Source organism: Bufo bufo, chromosome 2, assembly GCF_905171765.1.
Source record: "Bufo bufo chromosome 2, aBufBuf1.1, whole genome shotgun sequence".
Taxonomy (NCBI): domain Eukaryota; kingdom Metazoa; phylum Chordata; class Amphibia; order Anura; family Bufonidae; genus Bufo; species Bufo bufo.
In genome coordinates, this window is record NC_053390.1 from 761,716,623 (window position 1) to 761,738,410 (window position 21,788).

Genomic DNA, 21,788 nt, shown 5'->3' on the forward strand with positions numbered 1-21,788 from the left:
GGGTGGCGCTGTTATGGAGAGGGGGATCTGTGGGTGGCGCTGTTATGGAGAGGGGGATCTGTGGGTGGCGCTGGTATGGAGAGGGGGATCTGTGGGTGGCGCTGGTATGGAGAGGGGGATCTGTGGGTGGCGCTGGTATGGAGAGGGGGATCTGTGGGTGGCGCTGGTATGGAGAGGGGGATCTGTGGGTGGCGCTGGTATGGAGAGGGGGATCTGTGGGTGGCGCTGGTATGGAGAGGGGGATCTGTGGGTGGCGCTGGTATGGAGAGGGGGATCTGTGGGTGGCGCTGGTATGGAGAGGGGGATCTGTGGGTGGCGCTGGTATGGAGAGGGGGATCTGTGGGTGGCGCTGGTATGGAGAGGGGGATCTGTGGGTGGCGCTGGTATGGAGAGGGGGATCTGTGGGTGGCGCTGGTATGGAGAGGGGGATCTGTGGGTGGCGCTGGTATGGAGAGGGGGATCTGTGGGTGGCGCTGGTATGGAGAGGGGGATCTGTGGGTGGCGCTGGTATGGAGAGGGGGATCTGTGGGTGGCGCTGGTATGGAGAGGGGGATCTGTGGGTGGCGCTGGTATGGAGAGGGGGATCTGTGGGTGGCGCTGGTATGGAGAGGGGGATCTGTGGGTGGCGCTGGTATGGAGAGGGGGATCTGTGGGTGGCGCTGGTATGGAGAGGGGGATCTGTGGGTGGCGCTGGTATGGAGAGGGGGATCTGTGGGTGGCGCTGTTATGGAGGGGGGGGGGATATGTGCACTGTTATGGGCATAACAGTGCACAGATCCCTTTCCCCATAACAGTGCACAGATCCCTTTCCCCATAGCAGTGCCATAGACCGATCCCCCTACCCATAACAGCCCCGGCCCTGCTGCTCACAGCATCACTCACTGCATCTTTATTTTACCTTACAATCGTGACGCTCCAGTAAGAACTCTGCAGGCAGAGCGGAGGGCGGCGTAACGTCACTTACTCACGTGACGCACCTGCTCCGCCCACTTTATGAATGAAGGAGGCGGAGCAGGCGCGTCACGTGAGTAAGTGACGTTACGCCGCCCTCCGCTCTGGCTGCAGAGTTCTTACTGGAGCGTCACGATTGTAAGGTAAAATAAAGATGCAGTAAACCGCCCGCCCGCAGATGGTGGGTGACGAATCCTACACCCCATATTTTCGGCCGATATGTAACAATATCGGCCGAAATGGATTCGGCTGCCGGAATTTCGGTGCACCCCTAGTGTATATTATGAGATAACCATCTGTCACACCAGTAAGTGAATACATCTAAGGCACTTTTTAGTAGTTAATGATTGTATATAATTAGTTAGATTATAATCAAATATCCACAAGACAGGTTCCCTTTAAGGTCCACAGAGTTATTATACATATTACTTTTACAGGTAGGATTTACAATGTTATGGTGAGATCTTTATATGACCAGTCTGGTTTTCCAGTGTCGTCATAAACATTAGCGGTCACCCATCATACAGTCATGGCTACCGAGGTGTTAACATGAAAGAGATGAATAATGGACCTCTTCCTGTGAGAAACTCCCAACAGTGCATTTACAGGAGGTGATAAATCCCGGCCATTGACCTGCCAGCCTTCCACCTCTTCTTCTCCTTACTTTATGGCTTGCAGGCTTGGTTTACTAGAGGTCTCCATAGCTAAGACGTCTTCTGCCTGCATCGCTGTAAATTCCCAAACTTCAGATGATTCTCAAAAGTGGAAACATTCTTAGAAACCACATCAAAGACCCCAGAGCTTTGTGGAGGCTCTCTAGTCATTGTGCTCCGGGATTGCCGAGAGGGAACATAAGCCCCCCAGCCTAAACATTACATGTCCGAACTGGTTCTCGTCTGGTGTTTCCTGTCATGTATGATGGGTTATTAAGTATCACCGCTTACATAATTGTCACAGATGTCTCACTGGTTAATCAAGACTGGGATGTGGTTATATGGTAATTACAGGACATTATGTATCGGGCACATAATACAGTCATACAAAGGAAAAGTATCTGGCCTTCATATTCCGAGATATTAATGGGCACTTTTTTGGGGGTTCAGGGTCCATTCCCACTGTGTTTGTCTATGTTTAAAGAGGACCTTTCATGGGTCCAGACATTATAAGCGAAGTATCAGGATACGTAGGGCATAGTGCAGGGATCTAACTGTGCTTACTATTTTTTTTCTGGGCGCCGCTCCGTTCGCCCGCTGTGGCTCCCGTCGTATTCTCCCGCTTGGTATGCTAATTTTAGCATCGGAGCAATGAGAAGGAGACTGAGTCTTGCTCTCTGCTTTGATTGGACAGCGCTACAGCCAGAGAGGAGACGCCCACGGAGAAAGACTCAGTCTCCTCCTCATTGCTCCGATGCAAAAATTAGCATACCGAGCGGGAAAATACAAGGGGGGCCACTTCGGGTGAACGGAGCGGCGTCCAGAAAAAAAAGTAAGCACAGTTAGATCCCTGCACTATGCCCTACATATCCTGATACTTCGTTAATAATGTCTGGACCCATGAAAGGGCATCTGTCAGCAGATTTGCATCTATGACACCGGCTGACCTGTTACATGAGCACTTGGCAGCTGAAGGCATCTGTGTTGGTCCCATGTTCATATCATTGTGCCCACATTGCTGAGAAAAATTAGCTTTTAATATATGCAAATGAGCCTCTACGAGCAACAAGGGCGTTGCTGTTACACCTAGAGGCTCAGCTCTCTCTGCAACTGCCGAACCCTCTGCACTTTGACAGGGCCAGGCATGATGATATTTACACTGTCCTGTCAGTCAAAGTGCAGCAGTTGCAGAGAGATGGAGGGACTCTGGCAAGAGCTGAGCCACAGCATGCTGATTGCTGGTGCGTGCAGGGACAGTGATGGCAGTCCATGAAGATCATGGTGCGTGCAGGGACAGGGATGGCAGTCCATGAAGATCAAGGTGTGTGCAGGGACTGTGATGGCAGTCCATGAAGATCTTGGTGTGTGCAGGGACAGTGATGGCAGTCCATGAAGATCTTGGTGTGTGCAGGGACAGTGATGGCAGTCCATGAAGATCAAGGTGTGTGCAGGGACAGGGATGGCAGTCCATGAAGATCAAGGTGCGTGCAAGGACAGTCATGGCAGTCCATGAAGATCAAGGTGCGTGCAAGGACAGTCATGGCAGTCCATGAAGATCAAGGTGTGTGCAGGGACAGTGATGGCAGTCCATGAAGATCAAGGTGTGTGCAGGGACAGTGATGGCAGTCCATGAAGATCAAGGTGTGTGCAGGGACAGTGATGGCAGTCCATGAAGATCAAGGTGTGTGCAGGGACAGTGATGACAGCATCAGTACAACTTAATTACAGCTGATTGAAGGATATTGGGTGGAGTGTGTATAGGCGACTATATGTCAGGAAATTCAACATGGACTGTAAACACAACGTGAGTAGACCCTTCCAGGATTGCAAAATTTGAGTTGTAGTGAAATAGTAATGGGTGATACTTGGGTAAGTATTTTATATTGTGTTTGAAACTATGTTATATATAAAAAAAAATTAAATAGATTTCCATTGCTAAAGGTGGGACCCATAGCAGGCCGTGGGTGCCATATTATGGGTCCATACCACACCTGTAATGTTTGTATGTGTGTCGCTACTTTTGGGAGATGTGCATACATTTACATTTACTTTTTGCGTTTGGAAAGCCATTTGTTTAGAGCTTGCAGTCCTCCAGGGGTCCTGATTTTACCCCCGATGAATAGCATAATCCCAGTCATTGTTAGGAGGATTTGTTCAGTGTGTTCATTTCATGGGAGACGAGTTTACATTACAGATCAGAATACAATGTAGAAGTATATTGAGGGCTGTGAATGTGCATTGAGGAGGTTACATGGTAGACGTGGGGCACGGTGTTCTAATGTTTACCTTTCTCCACTATAATAAAATTGCACCCAACATGACTATTCTTTAGTCTCTGCCTCACTAAGTGCTCTCTCCGCTAGTTGTATTCAATGGAAGGGACAGTATAGGGGAGAGTTTCTGGGGAAAATTGTCCTTTAAAGACTATGTACACCTTCGGGGGGCATATTTTTTTTACGATTGCATGTTACTCATTTTAGGCTAAAAATCTATTTTTTAATTGGTCTTTATTAAAAATATTGAGCCGTTCTGTCACAAAGGGTTAACATTTTTTCTAACTGTGTGATCTGTACTTTCACTTTGTACTGGTCATCTAACAACCCTTATCTCTAAATTACTAAGAGGTCATAAACGCTCATTTAAGCCCCATTGTTATCAGTAAGATAAGAAATGAGCTATAATGAGAGCAGAAATAAGGAGCCCATCAGCTCCCTGTCTGACGGAGCAGATAGAAATCTCAGCTCTGTACAGAGAAAAGGGTTCTATATTTTTAATAACCAACTGAAAAAAATGATTTTTAGCTCATGAGTACAATGCACTAATAAAAAAAAATATGTCGAAAGGTGTACATAGCCTAGATCTGTGATAGCTAACCTCCAGCTGTGGTAAAATTACGACTCTCAAGATGCACCCCTGCTTGGCTGTTCTCATAACTCCATAGAAATGAATGGAGAATGCTTGGAGTCGTAGTTCCCCCACAGCTGGGGTGCCAGAGGTTAGCCATCGCTGGCCTAGATGGTCACTATATCTTCTTTATCACAATCTGGGTAACTCCGGTCCATATGACTTTTTAGAATGAAGAGGGAACCCACTGTTATCCATGGTAAAGAGCCAGAATATAGAGGACTTCACTGGGCACCAGTTGAGCAATGGGGTGCGCACCTTCCCCAAAGATCAGATCACTGCTGAGGGATTGAACACAAGAATGGGGAATGTCCCAGTTTAAAACCCATATGAGACAAATCACTGTCATAGGAGAAAGTTTCAATAATCTGCAGGCGGGGCATTGACGGACATGCAGCCCCCCTATGCTGTGTACTTGCTGCATGGTCAGTCAGATAATTGGAAAACCCTCAGGGTGCGTTCAGCCTTGGCAGCAAATGACACTCCCAGGCATATGGATGGCGTTTAGTCACCGTTGTTCAAACTTCTATATGAAAAACAAGCTGGCCGTGGAGTTGTAAATCCACAGCAACACATTAAAGGGATTCTGCAGTTTTTTTTAAACTGATCTATCCTCTGGATAGATCATCAGCATCTGATTGTCGGGGGTCCGACACCCGGGACCCCCGCCGATCAGCTGTTCGAGAAGGCAGCGGTGCTTGGCAGTAGCGCCGCCGCCTTCTTGCAGTTTACCGCAGACCCAGTGACGTCACGACTAGTATCAATGGCCTGGACGGGGCTAAGCTCTGTTCACTTGAATGGCACTTGGCCGCGCCCAGACCATTGATACAAGTCGTGACGTCACTGAGCCTGCGGTAAACAGTGAGAGGGCCGCGGCGCTACTGCCAGCTATCTCAAATAGCTGATCAGCGGGGGTCCCGGGTGTCGGACCCCCGCCGATCAGATGCTGATGATCTATCCAGAGGATTAGATCCTCAGTCTAAAAAAAAACTGCAGAACCCCTTTAATGTGTTGCTGTGGATTTCACCCCTCCATTGTACAGGGCGGAAATCTGTGAGTCCGCTGCACAAACCGCATTTTCAACAGAAAGTTTTCCCACCTCAAAATTAAATCTGAGGTGTTTTATTTATTTATTTTTTTAATTTCTATGCTGATGCCCGGTATTCTGTGGTTGATTTGCCCTCAAGGTTTGCACCTGTCACTGAGTGAGGATAAACCACAGTCAGTCCTATAGTTCCTCTTCTCCTCTTTCCTCTTCCTCCTTGTGAAAAATGTGCAGATTTGGTTGTCCGACATAGGTGATGCGATATAAACGTTTTGGCATTGGATGCAGAATGTCAGCAGATACGATGAAGTATCAAATCCTGTGTAATGCTAAGCGTGTCTGAAGGGCTGCTGAGACAATGACCTGGCATGCTGTATGCCAGCTTTGTGGCTGCAGCGTGCGCGTTTGTGGCACGTGGCCCACTCACAATGCACGCAGGCGGGATACAGGACATCTAAAGTCACCTTCTTACACACAAGTTGTAATGTTCAGATCAGGAACTGGAGCCTGATGACATGACCATCACCAGTTCTCTGGCGGACGGAGGGAATTTTACTATAAATGTAGGAGAAGATGGTTGATTTGTGATGTTTTTGTGCCTCGGACGTATTCTCTCATTTTCCTCACACTGATTCTTCTTTGTCTTTCTAGGATTCTGAATAGCAATAAGATCACTGACCTGAAGAATGCATCTTTCGAGGGGCTGAGCTTCCTGGAGAGGCTGTAAGTATTTTCCTTGTGATATAATCAAAGACCATAATAAAATGGGAAAGCCCATACATACTTGGCAGATCTTTATATGAAGCGCCCACTGACAAATTTAAACTTTAAACCACTTGCAATTTAGAGGTCCGTGAGGGTCTCCGACGAGGTGGCGTTGCACAAGTGCTGTAATAGGTCACTGAATTTCAGATTGTTGACTGTCTGACATTTGCGCCATTTTTCTGACGTCCTGTAAGGCACTCTTTCGTTTTTTTTGTCCATTTCTACCCTATACAGTGTCTGCAAGCATGTATTGACAGTCATTTATATCATCACATCAGGTAAGTCCTCATGCACACAACCGTATGTATTTTGCTTCAAAAATGTGCATGGCCACAAGGACAGTATCCACGGTTTGCAGACCGCAAAATACATACAGTGGTGTGATGGAGCCTAAAGCAGTAGTATAGCTCTGAGCTTCGATGCCCTGCTGCGCCCCGGCATTGTCTGCGTGGCGTTCGTCACGATGATGCTATGTGAGTAATACTCCATAACCAAGTATAGTATTATAGGAGGTTTTCTTCTTTTTAGATGAAGTGTTGTGGGAATACGACTCTTGTGATTGGAGTGGCAGCGTCGAGCGCACCCGGCTTGTTGGGGGAGGTTGTGGTTTTTTGTGTGTTTTACTCTGCAGGAAATTGACTCTCTGGGGGATAAGTCCAAGAACGCTCCATTCATTTTACTAGACTTGCTGCTTTTTCCACATAGTTTCCATGTGCAAATACCACCCAGAGTGTGTGGGGCTTTTTTTGTTTTGTTTTTTTTTAAGTCTTTTACTTACCTGCTTCATTTCTATTAGTACGGACAATTGGAGGTCACAGATCTGGGATCTGGAAGCCCTGAATGCACTTGCCGTATTCGCGCAGCTAGAGAAGTCTGTTCTTGCCGCACGGTTTTGCCATGTACAGAGCTGATAAAATAGCTCCACGTGACTCGATTGTCCGTGGACGAGTCCTTTTACTCCACCCTATGTTTTTATTTACAGTATTTGAAGCATTGTAATTCTGTGAATTGGGGAAACGTGTCCATCTAATTTTATCATAGATGTGACAAAGTATGGGTGGGTTTTATAGACTGGAAAATGAAAAAAGAACACACGAAAAAAACTTAATACGATTGATCTGAGATTGACCAGGGTGCCCCCTTAATTTTGGGTTCTGCAGCAGGGTGTATATTGGGGCAGGGTCACATTACTACTGGGTGGCATCTCCTCTTGCTGCAGTACCGGCTGCCACTCTGGTTTGGTAACAGTCCTACAGATGCTGGATATTTTCCTGTGGTATCTGTCATTCCAAGCTCTTTAAACTAGGATTGAAGGAGACCAGGTGGTTGCCCATCCAGTCCGAGATATTCTCAATGGCAAACCGATATATAGTGATCAAGGAGGCCAGGGGAGCTACTGGATACCATGAAGAGCACATTGTGTAGCATGGGCAGGAACATCAACCTAACTGAGTCAAAAAGAGCAGTAGGACAGGTTCCATGATGTCCTGGACATACCAAAGGCTGGTCAGCGTTCCTTCCATAAAATCCAGATCGTAACGGCCATGGTAGCTAATGATGATCCACACCATGACACCAGGTGTTGGTCCTGTGTGACTCTGCACTCTGCATAATGGCAGTAGGTGTTCCCCAGCCCTCCTGCGAACTGAAAGAATTTAATTAAAAAAGTGTTACGGCAAAGCGCCCCATCCTAATATACTGTATGTCTAGATGTGATTGAAGCCTAAGCAAGAAGTTTCTCATTCACGGCCAGGAAACCGAGATGTAAAATGTAGTAATGGAGAGGAATTGAAACACTGAGAAAGTTAAAACAAAAAAAGAAAAACTTTGAGCTCATGCACACGGCCTTAAAGAGGACCTATCATCAGGCTAGCTCTTGTCTAATTATTATCCTACCTTATAGGGTAGCCCCCACTGATGCCATGGCACTTTTTTTTTTTTTTACAGAACCCACCGTTCGTCTGCTGTTGGCCCCGTATATTTTGGCGCCTTATATTATAATAAGGCGACTTGGTTATACTAGGAGGAGACTTGTATTTTCCCTGGGAGTGGTTATCTTCTCCCTGGCTGTGAGCGCATCCAGTCAGTCACTAGTGGGGTGACAGGAGGAGGGGGAGCGGGGTCACTAGTGGGGTGACAGGAGAAGGGGGAGCAGGGTCACTAGTCGGGTGACAGGAGGGGGTGGAGCAGGGTCACTAGTGGGGTGACAGGAGGAGGGGGAGCGGGGTCACTAGTGAGGTGACAGGAGAAGGGGGAGCAGGGTCACTAGTCGGGTGACAGGAGGGGGTGGAGCAGGGTCACTAGTGGGGTGACAGGAGGGGGTGGAGCAGGGTCACTAGTTGGGTGACAGGAGGGGGTGGAGCAGGGTCACTAGTGGGGTGACAGGAGGAGGGGGAAGCAGGGTCACTAGTAGGGAGGAGCAGGGTCACTAGTAGGGAGGAGCAGGGTCACTAGTGGGGTGACAGGAGGAGGGGGAGCAGGGTCACTAGTGGGGTGACAGGAGGAGGGGGAGCAGGGTCACTAGTGGGGTGACAGGAGGGGGTGGAGCAGGGTCACTAGTGGGGTGACAGGAGGGGGTGGAGCAGGGTCACTAGTGGGGTGACAGGAGGGGGTGGAGCAGGGTCAATAGTGGGGTGACAGGAGGGGGTGGAGCAGGGTCACTAGTGGGGTGACAGGAGGGGGTGGAGCAGGGTCACTAGTGGGGTGACAGGAGGGGGTGGAGCAGGGTCACTAGTGGGGTGACAGGAGGAGGGGGAAGCAGGGTCACTAGTAGGGAGGAGCAGGGTCACTAGTAGGGAGGAGCAGGGTCACTAGTGGGGTGACAGGAGGAGGGGGAGCAGGGTCACTAGTGGGGTGACAGGAGGAGGGGGAGCAGGGTCACTAGTGGGGTGACAGGAGGGGGTGGAGCAGGGTCAATAGTGGGGTGACAGGAGGGGGTGGAGCAGGGTCAATAGTGGGGTGACAGGAGGGGGTGGAGCAGGGTCAATAGTGGGGTGACAGGAGGGGGTGGAGCAGGGTCACTAGTGGGGTGACAGGAGGGGGTGGAGCAGGGTCACTAGTGGGGTGACAGGAGGGGGTGGAGCAGGGTCACTAGTGGGGTGACAGGAGGGGGTGGAGCAGGGTCACTAGTGGGGTGACAGGAGGAGGGGGGAGCAGGGTCACTAGTGGGGTGACAGGAGGAGGGGGGAGCAGGGTCACTAGTGGGGTGACAGGAGGGGGTGGAGCAGGGTCACTAGTGGGGTGACAGGAGGGGGTGGAGCAGGGTCACTAGTGGGGTGACAGGAGGGGGTGGAGCAGGGTCACTAGTTAAGTGACAGGAGGGGGTGGAGCAGGGTCACTAGTGGGGTGACAGGAGGGGGTGGAGCAGGGTCACTAGTTAAGTGACAGGAGGGGGTGGAGCAGGGTCACTAGTGGGGTGACAGGAGGAGGGGGAAGCAAGGTCACTAGTGGGGTGACAGGAGGGGGTGGAGCAGGGTCACTAGTGGGGTGACAGGAGGAGGGGGAAGCAGGGTCACTAGTGGGGTGACAGGAGGAGGGGGAAGCAGGGTCACTAGTGGGGTGACAGGAGGAGGGGAAAGCAGGGTCACTAGTGGGGTGACAGGAGGAGGGGGAAGCAGGGTCACTAGTAGGGAGGAGCAGGGTCACTAGTAGGGAGGAGCAGGGTCACTAGTGGGGTGACAGGAGGGGGTGGAGCAGGGTCACTAGTTGGGTGACAGGAGGGGGTGGAGCAGGGTCACTAGTTGGGTGACAGGAGGGGGTGGAGCAGGGTCACTAGTGGGGTGACAGGAGGGGGTGGAGCAGGGTCACTAGTGGGGTGACAGGAGGAGGGGGAAGCAGGGTCACTAGTAGGGAGGAGCAGGGTCACTAGTAGGGAGGAGCAGGGTCACTAGTAGGGAGGAGCAGGGTCACTAGTAGGGAGGAGCAGGGTTACTAGTGGGGTGACAGGAGGAGGGGGCAGCAGGGTCACTAGTGGGGTGACAGGAGGAGGGGGGAGCAGGATCACTAGTGGGGTGACAGGAGGAGGGGGAGCAGGGTCACTAGTGAGGTGACAGGAGGAGGGGGGAGCAGGATCACTAGTGGGGTGACAGGAGGAGGGGGGAGCAGGATCACTAGTGGGGTGACAGGAGGAGGGGGGAGCAGGGTCACTAGTGGGGTGACAGGAGGAGGGGGAGCAGGGTCACTAGTGGGGTGACAGGAGGAGGGGGAGCAGGGTCACTAGTGGGGTGACAGGAGGGGGGAGCAGAGAACTGGGAGACTGGCTGGAACCATGATTGGGGGAGGGGGGAATCACATGAAGACTGACAGGCCGGGCTTTTCACTGCCATAACATGGCCAGAGGGGAGGTCTTCTCTCAGATCAGTCACGCAAGTCCGCGGCTCCTTAGCTCTCCAGCGGCCCTGTCATGTTTCCCGGGGTCCTTGGGCAGCGCACACTACTCTCCTTAGTACAGCCACCCCCGGGAGCCGGCCCCTCCTCCTTCCAGCTCCCGCCGGCTTTCCCTGGCTGACCCGACCTGTATCGCTCTAGCTCGCCAATACCCAACCAATAACAAAGCTCTTTGCTGTGAGGAGCTTTGTTATTGGTTATTTCAGGCGCAGGCTGCATCTCTGTGCTGATGAATGTGGGGGGGAAAGTCTAAGCCTTAGACTTTTTCCAAGGAGTAAAATCGCCTGAACACGCGCCATAGACGCTTGTACAGGCGTAATTGCGACCTCTGTCAGCATGTCTCCCCTCCGTCTGTCCATCATTTGGTAATGGGGGGTTGTTCTATCTCACATTCCAGTACAGCAGAGGATATTTTTAGCTGTAAGGAATGACAGGCCCTTACAGGGGATAATGGTTTAGTGCTGGACATAGTGACCCGTTCAGTCCAGCTCACATCCATATCGTTTCTGGGCAGAGTTTATGGACTCTTATGGAGACAGTAAAACTTCCATTTGTTGTTGGATCTGCTGCTCCTAGTTTCAGACTTGGACGTGTTCTCCCTGTAATACACGCTGGATGTGAGGTCTGTGTGTCCAGCATGCTGCTGTCTTCACTAGCACTCGTGTCAGCACAGCGCCATTCCCAGACTGAGTTCTCCTTCTGAAGACAGACTGATGGTGTGGAGCATGTGATCCTTACCTTCCCCTGCCGTGGGTGCTGTCCTTTTTCTACATTCACATACGTTGTGTGATCTGTCACCCCCATTGGGCTGCCTGTTGGTGTGCTTTTCTCCTACCTGCCCTCTGATACTGTACAGCTCGTGTTATCTGCCATCCCTGAACACTTGTATGAGACATTACACAGACCCGGCAAAAGGTGTGTACATTTTAATGAACACTATGTAGAAACTTGCTTAACTTTGATCAATAAAAAAAAAATAATCTGTGCCAAGGGGTCCATAGCCTTGAACATAAGTAAGCCATTAAGAGAACATTACTTTATAACAAGTCTGAATGTTTTAACCCATTCCTGCACCATGCCATAAATGTTTGGCATTGCAGGTAGCACGTTCGCACAGCACACCGTGCATTTATGGCATCGGCTCTGGACTCCATGTTTGGTGTCAAACCCCTTTGCCCCACCCCCACATGATGTGATTAGTATATCAAATAGTTTAAATGGCAGCTGGAGGCCTCCTGGTCTGCCAGCTACAGAAGATGATTAGACCTTGCCTTTTGCAGTGTAAAACTGACAGGTATACGGCACTGAACAAAAATATAAACACAACACTTTCGGTTTTGCTGCCGTTTTGCATGAGCTGAACTCAAAGATCTGAAACATTTTCTACATACACAAAAGACCCATTACTCTCAAATATTGTTCACAAATCTGTCTAAATCTGTGTTAGTGAGCACTTCTCCTTTGCCGAGATAATCCATCCCACCTCACAGGTGTGGCATATCAAGGTGCTGATAAGGCTACTTTCACACTTGCGTTCAGAGCGGATTTGTCTGGTGTTTGCACAGATGGATCCGCTCCTATAATGCAGACGTTTGGATCCGTTCAGAACGGATCCGTCTGCATTATAGTTTAAAAAAAAAATCTAAGTGTGAAAGTAGCCTGAACGGATCCGTCCAGACTTTACATTGAAAGTCAATGGGGGACGGATCCGTTTGAAAATTGAGCCATATGGTGTCATCTTCAAACAGATCCGTCCCCATTGACTTACATTGTAAGTCTGGACGGATCCGTTTGCCTCCGCACGGCCAGGCGGACACCCGAACGCTGCAAGCAGCCCAAAACAGATCAGTTTTGCCCTAATGCATTCTGAATGGAAAAGGATCCGCTCATAATGCATCAGTTTGCCTCCGATCAGTCACCATTCCGCTCTGGAGGCGGACACCAAAACGCTGCGTCAGTGTGACGAAACTGAGCCAAACGGATCTGTCCTGGCACACAATGTAAGTCAATGGGGACGGATCCATTTTCTCTGGCACAATAGAAAACGGATCCGTCCCCCATTGACTTTCAATGGTGTTTAAGACGGATCCGTCATGGCTATAGAAGACATAATACAACTGGATCCATTCATGACGGATGCATGCGGTTGTATTATGGTAACGGAAGCATTTTTGCAGATCCATGACACGACTGTTTTTTTTCCCCCCTGTTTACCTGCCGTTTTTTGCGTTCCGTATACGGAACCATTCATTTCAATGGTTCCGCAAAAAAAACGGAATGTACTCCGTATGCATTCCGTTTCCGTTTTTCCATTCTGTTTAAAGATAGAACATGTCCTATTATTGCCCGCAAATCACGTTCCGTGGCTCCATTCAAGTCAATGGGTCCGCAAAAAAAAGGAACACATACGGAAATGCATCCGTATGTCTTCCGTTGCCGTTCCGTTTTTTGCTGGACCATCTATTGAAAATGTTATGCCCAGCCCAATTTTATCTATGTAATTACTGTATATGCCATACGGAAGAATGGAAAAACGGAACGGAAACCAAACGGAACAACGGATCCGTGAAAAACGGACCGCAAAACACTGAAAAAGCCATACAGTCATGTGCAATAGGCCTAAAGGGTAAAATACAAAAAATGCCCAAAAGGGAGAAATATGTTGAGCGTATCTCCCCAACTACCACAATATATACAACTAGCAAGGACCGGAGGTAGTAAATATTATAAGGAGAAGAGAAAACAATGATCACGTAAAGTGCTGAGTGTGTGCACACCAACAAACATTGCCCACGAAAAACAAATGACATTGCCATGGGTGACCAGACGAACATAGTTATACCCACATGGGCAATAAACACAATTTCCCAATCGGGTAAGTATACCACTTTACAACAAGGAACAGTCTTACCAGTAGCTGGGAGTCACATGGATACCGTCTTGTAGTTCCAGTGATGAATCGTGCAGCGTGGACAGGGTCCTAGTCAAACTCGCTGTCCCTAGAACGCCCGGTCAGGCCTAGAAATCCCTATAGCCCAACCAAGGGCGGCCCGTCCGGAACCTCACCCTAAAGTATTAGAGGCCCTGGATGTCCCTGCCTAAGGATAAAAGTGTACTCAAGACCCCTAGAGCAGGTAGAAGCCCTGCGCGTTTCGTCAATAATCACTAAAGCCCCAGACTCATTAGGGGCTAGAGGGGGGTGACCACCTATAACTGATGTATACTAAAGGTGCCCCCCACTGTTAATAAGGTAAATCGGGGGAAAATACCTGATGTAAAAAACAAAGGCTAAATAGACCTAAGAATATAATGTAGAAGCCAGGAGAGGTGAACTCAAGCGTAAGGCTATATGAGAAAAAAACCCTAATGGTCACTCAAACGATCTACTAGCAGCAGAGAAGACTGCGTATGGCCCGTCTTCAGCACGTGGAGTGTGAGCTGCTGCGTCTCCCTGCTCGGCCAATAAGAGCGCACAAAAGGCGCGAACCCTTCCTCCCTGCCGGGAATCCCCGTGACGTCATCAGAACGTCACTTGCAGCTGGGGATGACACCTGAGGGGGGGCAGCTTAGATGATGCGCTGAGAGCGCTGTGTAACTAGCAGCTCAGTCAGCGCATCGCTACAAGAATAGACAGTTACTCATATTGGAGTGTTGATTGTCTAAAAATTAGGGCAGGCATGCTTAACCTGCGGCCCTCCAGCTGTTGTAAAACTACAACTCCCACAATGCCCTGCTGTAGACTGATAACTGTAGGCTGTTCGGGCATGCTGGGAGTTGTAGTTTTGCAACAGCTGGAGGGCCGCAGATTGAGCATCCCTGCATTAGGGCAAACGCCCACTGTACAAAGGCCCAGCGGGCCAAATCAGAACCTAAAATGTCCATGCATTATTTTGCCAATCAGTGATGATCCGATGTAATAAATCATCACCTGATCTCCTATTACAAAGTACCGGAATAAAAAAATAAAAAAAACAGGAATAACGTAGACGCTGTCCTACAAAGATGATTACAAACCAAGGACAAAACAAGAGCCAATGATCATGGCCCTCAAATAAAGCAGCCAGAATTAAGTTGTTCATTAAGGCCTCTTTCACACTAGCGTGTGCTGCCCGTTGCCGTATTACGGACCGCATTTGCGGTTCCGCAATACACTGGTGCCGTGGGCATTCCGCATCACGGATGCGGACCCATTTACTTAAATGGGTCCGGAGATGCGGAATGGTGCGGAACGGAACCCTACGGAAGCACTACGGAGTGCTTCCGTGGGGTCTTCCGTTCCGCAAAAAGATAGAACATGTCCTATCTCTTTTCGGAAAGGCCAGATCGCGGACCCATTCAAGTGAATGGGTCCGCGATCCGCTGCGACTGCCCCACGGACTGTGCTCGTGTATTGCGGGGTGCACACGCCAGTGTGAAAGAGGCCTAAGTCCATTTGGATACGGGGTATTCAATTTGTGGATCCACTAGGTCTCCCTCTGCAGGATACGTTTGTCCCAATCACCTCCTCTGGGTGACCTGGTGACTAGTTTGATTCCTTTAAATTTGAGCACGTTCACCCGACTCTGATGGCATTCATTAATGTGCCTTGCAACCGAGGTATCCCTTTTATTTCGTACGTCATTTAGATGTTCCCCAATGCGAAGGCGAAGCTCTCTCCTTGTTTTGCCTACGTATTGTGTTCCACAATCACAGGTGATCAAGTAGATGACTCCCGTGGGACGGCAATTGATAAAAATGGTGGTATCCACTATCTTTCTTGACAAAGGATTTACCTGTCTGTACATAGTCACAGAAACTGCAGTTGCCACATCTGTAGCCTCCCTTTACCGGGTTCTCAAGGCCAGTTCTTGGGCTTCGTATGCTAGTGAAGTGGCTATGCACCAGGCGATCCCTCAGGTTTCTGCCCCTCCTATAGGTGATGGATGGATAGGAGTTCAAGGCATACCCTAGATCTGGATCCATTAACAATGTCTCCCAGTGTCTGGAGATGGTACTGCGGACCTGAGTGGAGGCAGTATCGAAAGTACCTATCACTCTGATAATATCTGTGATTTCTTTCTTTGGACGGTTGGTTGGGTGTAATAACTCAGTACGCTCCTGACCCCGAGCCCTCTGAAATGCCGTACATAGGACCCCGTCCGGGTATCCACGTTCCTGAAATCTCCTCCGTAAATCACCTGCCTGATTTAATGAATTCTCTTTCTTCCGAGCAATTACGTCTAAGGCACAAATATTGCCCGGTGGGAATACCCCGTTTAAGTGGTCCTGGGTGGTTACTTTCCCGTCTCAACAGGGAATTGGTTGATGTTGGCTTACGGTACATACTGGTCTCTATCTGTCCTGTTGTTCCTTTCTGGATGCAAATGTCTAAAAAGGTAAACAATTCTTCTCGATTTACATTTAAACAATCCACAAACTCCCTAAATTCCCTGTCGGTACCGCTCCAGATGACAAAAATGTCATCAATGAAGCGTGACCATAACAGGTAAGACCTGGTGTAGGGGGGCCCCCAAAAACGATGGTCTCCTCCCACCAGCCCAGGAGCAAATTTGCATACGACGACGGACTAGAACTGCCCATCGCAGTGCCCCTGAGCTGGTGGAAGGAGGGACCATCAAAAAGAAAACAATTCCTTGTCAGTACAAACTGTAACAGTTCAACAATGAAGTCGTTATGACTCGAGGATTGTTGGCCCCTGGCTCTCAGGAAATGTCTCACTGCCGAGATGCCCACCTCATAAGGTATTGATGAGTAAAGGGCCTCAACCTCCACTGATGCCAGGAACCAATTTTCTTCAATCTCTATACCCTCTAGCTTAGTCAATAAGTCACCGGTGTCCCTGACTAAAGGGTAAACTAACTTTCTGAATGCTGTTTTGAACACTGAGAGGTATAGTTTTTAAAGTTTGGGTGATTTATGCGGGAGGGGGTGGGTTCTTTTATATAGGCCCTTTGAGCCGAATTGCTCCCTAAAAAATGGAAGCTTTCCTTGAAAGTGTGAGGACATTTCTGCTAAACTTGTAAGACCTCTAAGGTCCCTGAAAAATAAAAGTACGTTCAAAAAATGATGGCAACAAATGTTTCTTAACTATTCTGTGAGGTATTACTACCTCTTTTAAAAGGTGACACATGGGATTTGGCTGTGATTTTAGGGCCAATACGGGCTTCGTGCTCAAGGGGTTAACTGTCGGCGATATAGGCAAATCCATGGCTTATTCACTATGCACAGAGGATCCGATCGCCCGGATACATGGTTATAACGCTCTGCATGTTCTGTTATTTGTGAAAGGAAAATCTATGCGGTGTCTGATCTGTATTCTCATCTGATTACAGGGATCTTCGGAATAACCTGATCAGCACAATTGAACCCGGTGCCTTCTGGGGACTTTCATCTCTTAAACGGCTGTAAGTAACCCTACAGTATATAGAAATGAATCCGAGATCCATGAGGGGAGACCCCCACCAGTCACTAGAAAGAGAAGGGTCTGCCATTCAATCCTAAACTTGGAGATTTACATTTCTCAAGGTTGAATGGGACCCTTATGTGCACCTGTCTAGGGTGCTAAAATGTGTAAAGTGGAGGCATTGACATTGAAATCAATGTAATTGTAAAGAGCGTTAGAATTCATTCACTTCCATTACTGTGCGATGTATTCTACAATCGGCCTGGCTTGGAGATACACAAGTCTCCTCCGTTCAGCTCCTTCTTTCTAGCAATCAGTCGTGGTCTCCGTTTGCAAATGAAATAAAATGTTCACATAGTTTCTGTATAGATTTGGTAATATGTAGTATGTGTAGTATCTGGTGATCGAAGAGGCCATGACAGTGGTCCAGGTTTTATGTCTTTTAGATACACGGATGGATGGATAGGTAGGTTATGGGGCCGATAGGTAGGTAGGTTATGGGGCCGATAGGTAGGTTACGGGGCCGATAGGTAGGTAGGTTACGGGGCCGACAGGTAGGTAGGGAGATAGATAAATTATTAATTGAGAGAGATTTGCGATATCTCTTGTGGTTCAAAAGTTATCAACACAGATAGTTTCAACAACAACTGGGGACGTTCCCTGTGATGCACAGCTATTTGATGTCTTCAGCCTGCTGCCCCTGGTGCTGAACACAGAACTTTGAACTTTCTGTGTTGAAAACTTGTGAACCAAAAGAGAGATTGCATATCTGATTACAGTAATTGATTTCTGAGAAAATCTTTTGGCCTGCTACATGCCCCCCTTCCCATTGGAAAAATGTTCCCATAATTCAGTATGGCGGCTTTCAAGATGGCAGCCATGTTCTGGACATAGCCTAAAAGATAGGAACCTATAGATATGAACTTGAAGGAATCTAGTGGTTTCACAAGCGTTTAGTGGAGGAAGAAAGCAGACTGTATACTGGTTATAGCGGATCTGTAATAATTCATCACTGGTCTTTTTTTTCAGAGATCTGGCCAATAATAGGATTGGATGCCTTAATGCTGACATATTTAAGGGAGTCCCCAACCTGGTTAAATTGTAAGTATATGTGATAAGGATGAACTGCCATATAAAGTAAATTTAAAACAATAGATTTGTGAAATTATATAGTTTGGTATTTTTAAAGAATACATCCTCCTCCGATAATCGGTGTGCACCGCCAAAACAAAAAATAATTAGATGCAAACAAAGGGGGGAGCTCCTTTGGAAAATGAAAGGTGGAATCTGATTGGCTGCTATGGGCAACTAAGCCAGTTCTACTTTACACCGGTTTGATAAATCTCCCCCAAAGTCTCCGAAGTATCCGCCGTATTTCACCGGATCTGGCATTGCCAGATTCTATCGTTCACGGTCGGAACGCCAGGGTCTGCATGTGGTCTGACCCCTTTCCAACATAAATGCCGGACACAAACTGTTGCAGTTGGTGCTGGATCAGGCATGCCGCAGATGTGAACGTTCCCCAACGTATACTCATCAGTCATTTTTACTCTTTAAAGGGGTTCTCCAAGATTTTGTAAAACTAGGCAGTGAGAAGAGGGCTTTGTAAATTATATATATAAAAAAAAAAGTTTTAAAATGCTGCTTCTCCGATCCCTTCCAGGCCTCCGTTGGTCACATGACTGCTTCAGCCAATCAGAGTCCAGTGATTGGCTGCAGCTGTCAGGTGACCAATGCAGGTCATCGCCGCAGGGACCAGAGCAGTGGCAGTGGACAGACTGGACTAATTGTATACAGCTCCCGGCTTGATTTAGCAAAGCCTTGGAGAACCCCTTTAATTTGTCCTCATTTTTTTTAATGGCTGAACATTCAGTGATTTTTGTCTGGAAAGTTGGATGCACAGCAATCTGCAGTTGTCAGAGTTCTCCACTGCGGTTACAGATCATTCCTAGGCGCTGATGTTTCCCGGGCAGTCGGCCAAATATGCTTACTATTGACATGGTCCTGCCGTGAATCATGGATTAGCAGACAAGTACTTTTTAGGAAAAAGAAAATAGTCCATTTGCTAGGAGTGAGGCCACAAAGGACTTTGCTTCCTCCTAGCAGAGTCTTTAAAGGGGCTGACCACTTTGTGATGTATTCTGTGCCAGCTTCTGTTCCATCCCTGTCTTTCTTTTGGGCTGTTTTTGGCTGGGGCTGCTGCTCCTTTAAACAGGAGCGATGGCCTCTCGTATTTACATCGTTCAAAATGGTTACTGTAAAACCCCCCAACCCCCTCCTCCCATCTTGACGGCTGTGCATACTCCCATTATCTGCTCTGCTGCGCAGACTCCATGTCTGGAGTGCTGCGCCTGCATTCTGCATTTTATGGAATGTTCAGCCCATAATAGAACAGTCCTATCCTTTTTTTGGAGGGGACAAGGTAACAAAAAAGGCAAATCTCGTGTTTTTTTTTTTTTGGCGTTCACCACATGGGAGATATTTTAAAATCTTTTAATAGTTCAGACTTTTTCGGACATGGTGATACGTAATATTTTTTTTGTATTTATATCTTTTATATGTAAAATTGGGAAAGGGGGTGATTAGGGGGTATTAGGGTGAATAGCATTTCACACTGTCCCTGCTGCCCTGTGCGTTTTGCACACGGCAGCAGGCAGCTTACATGGCAGCCATGGACGGCTTCAGTAGCATCCTGGCTGCCATGGTAACCGATCGGAGCCCCGCGATTTAGCTGCTGGGGCTCCAGTCGGAAACTGCCACTGCCACCAATTAGAATACTGAGGAGGAGGGGACACACACCCTGTGGCCACTGCCACCAATCATTATAATACTGAGGAGGGTGGGGGGCGCACTGCGCCACCAATTCATATAATTTGCACCTAAATACAAATGTAGGTGGCGGGTCCCGGCCGTATCACACAGCTGGCACCCGACCTCTATGACAGGGCACAGCGATTTGCCGAACGACGTCTAATAACCCCTCAGGTGCCTCACCTGAATGGTTCATTGCCGTGGTTCGGCAGATCGACACGCCCTACCTTTGTATTTAGGGGTAAATTATGTTCACTGGTGGCGCAGTGGCCACAACCTCTCCCCTCCTTCTCAGTACTGTCTCTTTATTGGTGGCAGTGGACTCTTCCTTCTCTACTGTGACGGCTGATGAGAACATGGTGCTAGCCGAGGACGGCGCATGCCATAGTCTCTAACAAATACTAGGCTGCGCGAATCCGGTATTGTATTGATCTGGGTGCAGCCCTAGTATGGAGGCTTATTGGATTGAATGTGCAAAAAGGTACCTCCCAAGGAGGAGAACCAGCTTCCCAGCGCCACCTCTTGGAAGTGTCTCCCTATAGATATCTGGCCCGGCTTTATTCCGTTGGAAAGTCGTATTTTGACTCCTAGGGAGCCACTTCCAGAAAGTGATGCTGGCGAGATGGTTCTCCTCCTTGGGAAATACTTATTTGCATTAATGTGACATAAAAGTGATCCACTCCGAAATCCCGACCATCTTTTCACTCCACTCTTGAAAATGATGCGGCTCTGCGTAAATCCCAGCGTGCGACAGCACTGCAGCATTTACATGTCAAAAACCTGGCATGCTAGATATGATAAATGTTCCCATATTGTGTCTATTTGAGAGGACAAGGTTTTACCAAATGAGGGAAGATTGTGTGGTTTCCAGAAAGGATGCTTCTGGAGCCTCGCAGCGCTGGGGTTTGTATGTTCTCCCCGTATTTTTAACGGTTTCCTCCAGGTACTTTAGTTTCCTCCCACACTCCATAGATAGAGAATTTAGATTGTGAGCTCCACTGGGGACAACTTGTAAAAATAATAGGGGAGATTTATCAAAACTGGTGCAAGGGAAAACTGGCTTAGTTGCCCATAGGAACCACTCAGATTCCACCTTTCATTTTGCAAAGAAGCTGTGAAAGATGTAAGGTGGAATCTGATTGGTCGCTGTGAGCAAGCATCATGATATTATTAGGGGGGGGGGGGGGGGGGGGGCGTGTAAGACTCTGCATACCGACACGGATGTCCTCACACCATAAGAGGGTCCGAGTCCGTGACCTGCCGCGGTCTTCTCATGTTCTGCGCGCACCATTCAGAGCTACAGATAATTACTGGCGTCTAGGCTGCCAGCTCTCTGGTGAGTAATTGCTTTCTTACCTTCATTAGGATGAGTTAATATTTTTCTCTCCTCCATTAGTTCTATGATTCACTCACAAAATGCCCTTAAACTATGATATCCAGTGAGTGTTCTTGGCGCGACGCCTTCATTGTAGTCAATGATTATGCTGTAATCTGATCATGTATTTACCCTGCGTATGTTTTTTTTTCTTTCTAGAAATCTCTCTGGGAATTTATTTTCTTCGCTGCCACAAGGAACTTTTGCTAACCTCATTGCCCTAAAGTCGCTGTAAGTTTCCCGGGTGTCGGATAATGATGGATATTATAGAGCAGCCCGCGTTCTGCGGATAGGTCACAACCCTGCAAGTTATCACCGAGCAAGTCCCTATTTTCACAGTGTGCCTAGGAATTGCTTGAATGATAATTCCATAACATTATATTAACATTCACTGGGTATGGAGTCTGATTTGAGATGGTGGGGGTAAATTTGTGTTAAATAGGAGCTGTCACCTCTACTGACATGTCTGTTTTAGTAACTACTTGCATTTCCCTT

The 21,788-nt window shown here is 48.3% G+C and overlaps 1 protein-coding gene across 1 annotated transcript in view; it reads left to right on the plus strand.

Moving 5' to 3' along the window:
- Window positions 1–21,788, plus strand: part of ADGRA3 (adhesion G protein-coupled receptor A3) — a 66,646-nt gene that overhangs the window by 13,621 nt on the left and 31,237 nt on the right. Inside the window, exons 2-5 of the mRNA XM_040419030.1 lie at window positions 6,205–6,276; window positions 17,037–17,108; window positions 18,137–18,208; window positions 21,453–21,524. Of these exons, the coding sequence (XP_040274964.1) occupies window positions 6,205–6,276; window positions 17,037–17,108; window positions 18,137–18,208; window positions 21,453–21,524 (288 nt within the window). The remainder of the gene's footprint in view (window positions 1–6,204; window positions 6,277–17,036; window positions 17,109–18,136; window positions 18,209–21,452; window positions 21,525–21,788) is intronic.